The following is a 9690-nucleotide window of genomic DNA, read 5'->3' as shown; positions in this document are numbered from 1 at the left end:
TTATTTTTAAATATTTTAATTTAAAACTTAAAAATGTTCACCAATCTTTTGATGTATGCTTGACAAGTCTGGACGAAAGGGCTTGTCTAGGCTAGGTTCAAAGATTGGTGAGAATGATCACGTAAGTGATTCCTTATTCACGACTGAACCTGTACAAAAGCAGTGAACAAAATATTTACACAACCAAAGATATGAATAAATGTGGTTCCCCAAAGCCTACCTTTATTCTTCATGGTGGTATACCCAAAGACCAACAGTCTGAGATGCCCTTGGAAATGAAAAATCTGCTAGGTCAGGAGCGCTAGAGCAGTAGGTCAACTGCCTTTTATATCATTTAAAGCTGGAGTGAGGCAAGTGAGGCAACCACAGCCCTGCTTACGAGTCTACCCTATTATTATATGAGAAAATCCCTACGGTGCCATAATTTAATACTCTGGATTACAGTTCATATGGCTTCAACAAGCCTATATGAAGTTTCAGAGCATCACACCCAGCCATGGGTTTTCAAAGCAGAAAAGCCTTTTCTTTGAATTTTGGAATTCATATTTCTGGGGCTTCAGGACTATTTAATTCAATTACATAATTAGAGTAACGTATAACATGTACGACTGGAAAAACGGGTTTTGGAGCAAATCCATATGACTAATAGCAAGCAGGATGCATCCCAACTTCTGTCAGCAGAAGTACATGACTACGCTGGAAAATAGCCTACTGGTTGAAAGTGTTCAGTGTGTCATGGCTTTAGCCTATTTTACAAAGGGAATAGTGAGAATGTAGCTTACTACAGTGCATTAGGTAAAAGGACACAGGTCAAGAACATTTCTACTCTATGTAGGCATGTAAACAATACGAATTTGTTCTGTGTTAGAGTTTGGGAGGATCCCTCCATCTGTTCATATTTTTGTAATTACTTTGTAGAGCTGCCACATCCTTAAGGAGAAGTTCCTCAGTTGTTATGGATTCTCCATGAATAACTTTACGTGGACACTCATGGCAGAGATAATGCTATATGTTCACTTTTCTCTTCCTGGGTGCCTAGGGAGTTAGGTTGCAACCTTTCTAGAAGTTTGGCTGGTGAGATGTGGGTGGAACTGATATTAGCCATTTTCAGGCCCTGGCCCTTAAAAACTTCTTGGGCTGTCTAGGTGCAGTGGCTCACACCTGTAATCACAGCATTTTGGGAAGCTGAGACGAGAGGATTGCTTGACCCCAGGACTTTGAGACCAATCTGGGTAACAACGAGACCCTGTCTCTACAAAAATAAAAAATTAGCTTGGTATAGAGGCACTATATTCCCGGCTACTCGAGGCCAAGGCAGGAGGATTGCTTGAGCCTGGGAGGTGGAGACTGCAGTGAGCTGTGATTGTGCCATTGCACTCCAGTCTGGGTGACAGAGTGAGACCCTGTCTCAAAATCAAAACAAAAATGAAACCAAAAAAACTTCTTGGGCAACCTTCCTGTCTTATCTTTACTACTGTTACCTTAGAGGCTTCATGATTTGGATGGTATAGCTACAGCATGGTGGAAGTCTTCCCAAACCACAAGAAGTGTCACAGGACTGAGAAATAAACTTTTATGATATTAAGTCACTACAATTTGGAGGTTTGTCATTTGTGGCAGATAGTGTTGATTACTGTGAAAAATACAGTAACATACAACATAATGTGAAATGAAAATAAAAACTCAGAACCCCAATTCACTATGCCAAAGGGAGAAAAAATTAAGCTGAAAGCTGAGTCATGCAGGAAGCTGCCTTTCCTGTTGTTCATAAGCAGAGAGCTACAGATGAAAGGTTCAATATCTCCAAAGGTTCAATATCTCTACTCTGTGTTCACCTTATCTTATGTGAAGTGCCAATTTACTGAGCATGAGACCAGTACATAATTGACCCTTCCCCTACCTGCTTCTTCTCTCTTGCAACATGTGGATTACCATACCTTCCCTCTTTTCCAACCAGTCCACTTTTCCGCATTAAATAGTGAAGCCCTCAAATTCTTCTTTGGAGAAAGGCACAGACCACAGACTTTTTATGATTCTGTGATCTTGTCTTCTGGGAATGTCCTTAACCTTGGCAAAATAAACTTCTAAATTGATTGAGACCTGTTTCAGATACTTTTTGGTTTATAATAACATCTATGAAATTTGTCCATATTGTTGCATATATCAGTAATTTGTTTTTTTAATTACTATGTAATATTACATTGTTTGAATTTACCAAATTTGTTTATCCATTTTGTTCTTTTTTTTTTTTTTTTTTTTTAATGTTTACAATTTAATAAATCTCTTCATTGTAGACATGTATGGCTGTTTGGTAGTATTCAGAAACATCACAGTAATGGCAGTTTTTTCAATTGGTGTGTAGTCCTCAATAATTATATATGAAGTTGCTGTCAAATCAGTAAGACTGCATTTATACATCCATCATTTTCAGGATTGTTGGTAACCTGGGCATATTTTCCCCAAATAACTTTGCCTCCTTGCGTCACAAGGCCCAGTTCACTCACATTTACTTCAATGACAGTACCTTTGGTAATAACACCCAAAGTTGTATACAGTGGGGATGAGGGATTCTTCTTTACACCAAGTATTGGTAGGCAAAAGGTGGCTTTCAGTTCAGGGTATGTTACATAGGCTTTCTTGAAACGCAAGCCCATTGGCCTGATGAATCTTTCATATTTAGGTGGTTTTCTTGTAAAGCCATCTCCAACAAAACACACTTTAGTAACCACCCTCTTCCATGCCTTCTTCTTTCTCTTTCCTGTTCGAATAACTTTTAATACTTCTGTTTCTCCCTGGGCACGTACTTTAGGCAGAGGGACTTCCCATTTTCCCGCCTTCTCTTTTCGCTTCTGTTTAATCATATTGGAAAGTACTTTAGCTCGAGATTGTCCCTCTCTGTCCAGCAGATAGGCAGGTACTGCTCCCTGTGGAGTCTTTTCATCATTCTTTTGTTTGGTGTTTCTCTTTTCATGCATCTTGATAGTCTTTTTCATTTGTATTTTCTCAGCATGACGCTGTTTATGGTAAAGCTTAGCCTTCAGACCAATCATTTTCTTTGCCTTCTTTGAACGTTCATGAGCCTCTCGACTTTCCTTCTTTCTCTTTTCCTCATGGTAATCCAAACGGTATCCATAGCATTTACGGTGTAATTCAATATATTCGTTCTGTGGCATGGTGACGGCCGCAGAGCCGCCAGGAGCAGCCCCTGGGGTGTGAACACGCTCTCACTTTTCGGGTCTCAAAGACCCGCAAGCCCACGCCACGCAGGCCGGGACAGGAAAGGAATCCATTTTGTTCTTAATGGACATTTGGGCTTGTGATGTTGTGAAATATATACAGTATTTGGTCTTCCTCCGTGTTTTCTGGCATACAACTCCAAAGTGATACGTGACTTTCTGTGTGCTAACAAGTTGACTGATGGCTGGCCACCCCTAGGTAACTTCAGGATGGGGGCTAGTCACTGGAAAGACTAAGCCATCATTAGAGAGTTGGTACTTTCGGTCCCACCTGACAAAAACTTGTCTCGGCAGAAAACTACAAACCAACCTCTTCTATGAATATGATGCATAAGTTTAAAATAAAATCTTTGTAAACAAAATTCAACAGCACTTTGCAAAGACAATACATTGTGACCAAGAGTTTATTCCAGAAATTCAAAAGCGTTTTATTATTACAAAATTCATTAGTGTAATTCATCTTATTAATAGAACTAAGGCAAAAAAGCAGCCAGGTGCAGTGGCTCACGTCTGTAATCCCACATTTTGGGAGGTGAGGTGGGAGGATTGCTTTGAGACCAGCAGTTTGAGACCAGCCTGGGCAACACAGTGAGACTCCATCTCTTTAAAAAAAAAAAAAAAAGTCTGGCACGGTGGTGCAAATCCTAGCTACCCAGGAGGCTGAGGTGGGAGGGTCGATTGAGCCCAGGAGTTTGTGGTTGCAGTGAGCTGTGATTGTGTCACTGCACTCCAGCCTGGGTGACAGAGCGAGACACTGTCTAAACAAAACAGAAAACCTAAAAGAACTAAGGAGAACAAGTATATCACGATCTCCATAAATGTAGGAGAGTTATCTGACAAAATTCAACATCCTTTAATGTTAACTCTAAATAAGAATTGAAAGACGCTTCCTTAGTATGACTATATTTATGTGTCTGTATACACACACACACACATACACACACATACATACTTCAGCTCAAAAGACAGCATTTACTTTTAAACAGTGTTCCTTCTAAAGTCAGAAATAGAGAATGCTCACTAGCTTCTCTGTCTTTAACAGTGTATAGGTGTTAATAAGAGAAAGGGGGAGAAGCATTGTGAAAAAAAGAGGTTAAGCTATTTCTATTTGGATATGATATAACTGTGTATCTGGAAAACTCAAAAGAATCAACGGCTACAAACAATAAGATAATAGATAAAATAACGTGTTAAAACTGATACACAAAACCCAATAGCTTCATATATATTACAAAGAAAAGCCAGTTAGAAGATATAATAGATCTTTGCCATAGCATAAATTAATAAATAAATGACTTATGTTTGAACTAAACAAAAAATATTTAATACACCCATAAGGAAAATTATAAGCCACTTTCAAAGACTCACAAGTTGACATAAATAGAGATGTTCCTGGATTGAAAGGCTCAACGTCATAAAGACCACAGCTTACTAATCATCTCCTGTGCCAGTAAATCTTTTTTTCTCAGGCATGGAGCTAAAAGTTTGTAAACTTGCTGTGTTGTCAAGAATATGTTGTCAACGTATTCTCATGCATTGTAAATTGAATTATAAATTGACATAAATGGAGACCAATTTGAAAATGCATAATAAAATTATAATGTATAGACACCTTGACCCAGAAATCCCACTCATTCTTGTAGATAATAACATATCTATGGGAAATATTATTTGAACTGATATTGCAGCATTGTTTATAACAGCAAAAGTGATGGGCACCTAAACTTTTATCAATGGTATGGTCATGCAGTGGAATACATAGCACTTATTAGTAAGAATGATGGATCAATACATATCTGCTATGGAAATGACTACAACATACTTTAGAAAAATTAAACAGAGCTAGACACCAGATTATATTGTATGTAGCTTGCTATTGTTTGCAAGGGGAAAGTAATATGTATGATTATACATTTAAGTATGTAGACTCATATCTGGAAGAATACACAAAAAATAGTTATAGTGTTAATAGTATTGCCCTCTGAAGAGAGGAACTCAGAGGCTAAGGGGTATGGACAGAACAGAGGCTTTCATTTCAGGGAACAGTATTGTACCTTTTCAATTTTTTAACATACAGATGCATTATCTATTAAATACATATTGGCCAGGATCCATGGCTCACATCTATAATCTCAGTACTTTAGGAGGCTGAGGTGGGAGGATCACTTAAACCAAGGAGTTTGAGACCAGCCTGGGCAACATGGCAAGATCTCATCTCTACAAAAAAATTTAAAAAATTAGCTGGGTGTGGTGGTGCCCACCTGTGGTCCCAGCTACTTGGGAGGCAGAGGTGGGAGGATCACTGGAGCCCATGAGGTCGAGGCTGCAGTAAGCCATGATCATGCCAGTGCACCCCAGCCTGTGTGACAGAGCAAGACCTGTCTCAAAATAAATAAATACATACATCATAAAATAAATACATAAATAAATACTTACGTCTTTTCTCCAATAAATGCCAACTGCAAATAGCTGCCAATATTGTGATTTCTGCCAATTTCTCTCTGTAGATTAAGTTTTTGCTTTGTTTTATGTTTCAAGGCTGTTTTATAACTAATACAAATACACTTATGACTTACGTGTTGTGTTCCTTTCATCTTTATGTAGTCCCCCTCTGTATCACTGTTTTTGCCTTAAATTCTATTTTGTCTAATACTACTTACTATTAGCTTTCTGTTCATATGTATTTTCTGTAATTTGTAATTGCTTCTGTTTTATTTTCAATTTTTCTTCTCTTTTTGATGTAGGGTCTCACTCTGTCAACCAGGCTGGAGTGAAGTGGTGCCATCGCAGCTCACTGCAACCTTCGCCTCCTGAGCTCAAGCCATTCTCCCTCCTCAAGTGATCTGCCCATCTCAGCCTCCCCAGTAGCTAAGACTACAGGTGTGCGCCACCATGCCTGGTTAATTTTTGTATTTTTTGTAGAGATGGAGTTTCGCCATGTTGCCCAGACTAGTCTCAAACTCCTGGACTCAAGTGATCCACTGACCTCATCCTCCTGAAGTGCTGGGTTTACAGGTGTGAGCCACTGCGCCTGGCCTATTTTCAATCTTTCTATGTTGTTTCAGGATTATCTTCTGTAAGATGTATGTGGTTGGAAATTTTTAATCCATTGTCTGAGTTTTTCCTCTTTAGTACGTGAGTTTAATGCATTTGCATTTATTGTGATTACTAATACCTTTAACTTTATATGTGTATATTTTGTGATTCTGGTACTGTTTTGTTTTTTTTTAATTTTTTTCTCTTTCTCTGCTTTATGTTGGATTATTAACATTTTTTATAGTTCCCCTTTGATTTTCCTTTGCTAGTTTGGGAACTATAAGCTATATTTCTCTTCTTTTAATCATATCTTTAACTCTTTAACTTCACTTATTTGTATCAGTTATCTATTGCTGTCTAATGAATTACCCCAATATTTAGAGGCTTAAAACAACAATAAACATTTGCCTCGGCATGGTGGCTCATGCCTGTAATCCCAGCACTTTGGGAGGCCGAAGTGGGCAGATCACTTGAGGTCAGAAGTTCAATACCAGCCTGACTAATATGGTGAAACCCCGTCTCTACTAAAAATACAAAAATTAGCTGGGTGTGGTGGCAGGCACCTGTAGTCCCAGCTACTCAGGAAGCTGAGGCAGGAGAATCGCTTGAATCTGGGAAGCAGAGGTTGCAGTGAGCTGAGATTGTGCCACTGTACTCCAGCCTGGGAGACAGAGTGAGACTCCGTCTCAAACAAACAAACAAGAAGAAAACAATAAACGTGTCACCTCACTCAGTTTCGGTGGGTAATAAGTTCAGGAGGGACTTAATTGGGGTGCTCTGGCTTGGGATCTCTCATGCCTTGTCAAGATGTCAGCTGGCCTACAGTCATTTGAGGCTTCACTGGGCCTGGAAGACACTCTCAAGGACCCATGTAGCTGGCAAGTTGTTGAGGCAGGAGGCCTTAGTTCCTTACCATGTGAACCTCTCGATACAGCTGTTGGATAATCCTCATTATATGGCATCTGGTCTTCCCTAGAGGAAGGTTTCTCTACCTCAGTACTATTGACATTTTGTACTTCATAATTTGCTGCTGTAGGGGGCCAGAGGTGCTGTTCTATTTAGGATGTTTAACAGCATCCTTGACCTCTACCCACTAGATGGCAGTAGCGCTCCCAGTTGCGACAATCAAAAATGTCTCCCTAGACATCTCCAAATGGTCCCTGGGGTGAGCATGGGGGACAAAATCATCCCCAATTGAGAATCATTGCCATAGAGCCAATGCTTCGAGAGAGACAGAGAGACCACGGTGGAAATTGCCACATCTTTGACGAAGTAGCCTCAGGAGTCAAAGCCCTCTCACTTCTGCTATATTTTATGTGGCACACTGGGAAGCCACGATTCAGTGACAATACCAGGAGGTGAGGATATTGGGAGCCATCATAGGAGGCTGGCTACCACACTACTTAAATATAAAAACTTCCAAAGGCTAAAGCTTTTCAGTATCTTTACCCTTCTACTGAACCTTTGCATGCTATAATTATCCATTGAATACTCCCTATCCCTATTTTCTTATTTTTGTCCAGGGTTTCAGTTTAGTTTTAGTTTCTTCTAAAAATTATTTTTAGAGTTCACATTTAATTAAATTTAACAACATATTTTATCAAGTTCTGTGTTCTCTCATGCCTTACGTCCCACTCCTTTAAAGTTCATTTCTCTTGCTAACTCACACCCTTTGGTAGTTCTTTCAGTGAGGCTCAGAAGAGAATACTCTCTCCCATTCTTTATATGCTGTTTCATCCTCACTTTTTTTTTTTTTTTTGAAACAGAATCTCGCTCTGTCGCCAAGGCTGGAGTGTAGCGGTGCCATCTCGGTTCACTGCAACCTCCACCTCTCGGCTTCAAGTGATTATCCTGCCTCAGCCTCCTGAGTAGCTGGGATTACAGGTGTGCGCCACCAAGCCCACCTAATTTTTGTATTTTTAGTAGAGACAGGGTTTCGCCATGTTGGCCAGGCTGGTCTCAAACTCCTGGCCTCAAGTGATCCACCCACCTCGACCTCCCACAGTGCTGGGATTACAGGCGTGAGGCACTATGCCTGGCTCATCCTCACACTTGAATGATAGTTAAGATGCATATAGATTTTTAGGTTGACAATTACAGTTGACCCTTGAACAACATGGGTTTGAACTGCACGGGTCCACTACTACAGGGATTTTTTCCAACCAAACACAGATGAAAATACAGCATTAGTGGGATGTGAAACCCACTTATATGGAGGGCTAACTTCCTATATGCAGGTTTTTAGGGTAGACTGTGGGACTTGAGTATGTAAGGATTTTGTTATACACCCAGTGGGTGGTGGGGGATCTTGGAACCAATCTGCTGTATGTACTGAGAAAAGACTGTATTTACTTTCAGCAATTTGAAGCAATATTCCTATATGTATAATGATTTTTAATAGATAATTTATTAGAGAGGCTTTTAGCAATTTATCTATATCTTTGATGTTTTTCAGTGTTACTTTTTTTTTTTTTGTCCAGGCTGGAGTGCAGTGGCGCGATCTCAGCTCACAGCAGCCTTGACGAACTTGGGCTCAAGCTATCCTCCCATCTCAGTCTCCCGAGTAGCTGGGACTACAGGCACACACCATCATATGTGGCTAATTTTTGTAGTTTTTGTAGAAATGAGGCTTTGCCATGTTGCCTAGGCTGGTCTATAACTACTGAGCTCAAGCAATCCACCTGCCTCAGCCTCCCAAAGTGCTGGGATAACAGGCGTGAGCCTCCATGCCCAGCCTACTTGTTTGGATATAAAGGTGTGGATTTTTCTTTATTCTGCAGAAGTGGACTTTCAATCTGAAGATTCATATGTTCCTTTAGTTCTTGAGTCTACTCAGCTATTATCACTTTCAGTGCAATTTTTCAAGACGGAATCTTGCTCTGTCTCCCAGGCTGGAGTGCAATGGCATGATTTCATTGCAACCTCCCCCTGCCAGGTTGAAGCGATTCTTCTGTCTCAGCCTCATGAGTAGCTGGGACTACAGGCACCAGCCACCACGCCCAGCTAATTTTTGTATTTTTAATAGAGACGAGGTTTCACCACGTTGGCCAGGCTGGTCTCAAACTCCTGACCTCAGGTGATCTGCCCGCCTCAGCCTCCCAAAGTGTTGGGATTACAGGCGTGAGCCACTGCACATGGCCTTAATGCTGTTTTTCTGTAATTCCTTTATAGTCTCTTCTTCTGAACTCCAATTAATTGTATGTTATTTTTTCTGTCCTGTCTCATATTTTATCTTTTTGTAATGTGTTTTGAATGCATTTTTCAATATTATCTTCCAAGTTCACTACTCAGATTTGTCCAGTCTTACATTTACCCTATTATTATTATTATTATTATTATTATTTTTTGATTTAATTCTTCAGCTAAAACAGCAGAAGAGGTGATTTATTATATGGTTGTTACACTCGGCCACAAATAA

At 39.9% G+C, this 9690-nt stretch overlaps 1 protein-coding gene across 2 annotated transcripts; it reads right to left on the bottom strand.

The window, feature by feature from the left end:
* Positions 1-2240: 2240 nt before the first annotated feature.
* On the bottom strand, positions 2241-5452 carry LOC129482468 (ribosome biogenesis protein NSA2 homolog). 2 transcript variants are annotated; one of them, XM_055278348.2, is made up of 2 exons: positions 2653-5452; positions 2241-2459 (listed from the first exon to the last, which is right to left on the bottom strand). In XM_055278348.2, exons 1-2 carry the CDS (start codon positions 3171-3173, stop codon positions 2411-2413), a joined length of 570 nt encoding a protein of 189 aa, XP_055134323.1. In that variant the 5' UTR covers positions 3174-5452; the 3' UTR covers positions 2241-2410. The 2 variants fall into 2 exon arrangements, with proteins under 2 accessions (XP_055134323.1, XP_055134322.1); XM_055278347.2 differs by having other exon boundaries at positions 2243-5452.
* Between the last annotated feature and the right edge of the window lie 4238 nt (positions 5453-9690).

The sequence above is a fragment of the Symphalangus syndactylus genome, chromosome 5 (genome assembly GCF_028878055.3).
Source record: "Symphalangus syndactylus isolate Jambi chromosome 5, NHGRI_mSymSyn1-v2.1_pri, whole genome shotgun sequence".
In the NCBI taxonomy this organism is placed as follows: domain Eukaryota; kingdom Metazoa; phylum Chordata; class Mammalia; order Primates; family Hylobatidae; genus Symphalangus; species Symphalangus syndactylus.
The sequence above is the reverse complement of the archived record's forward strand: the minus strand, read 5'-3'. Positions and strand labels throughout refer to the sequence as shown.

Coding starts and splice junctions, on each gene's coding strand:
- LOC129482468 (XM_055278347.2), bottom strand. CDS start 3,173: ATGCCACAGAACGAATATATTGAATTACACCGTAAATGCTATGGATAC.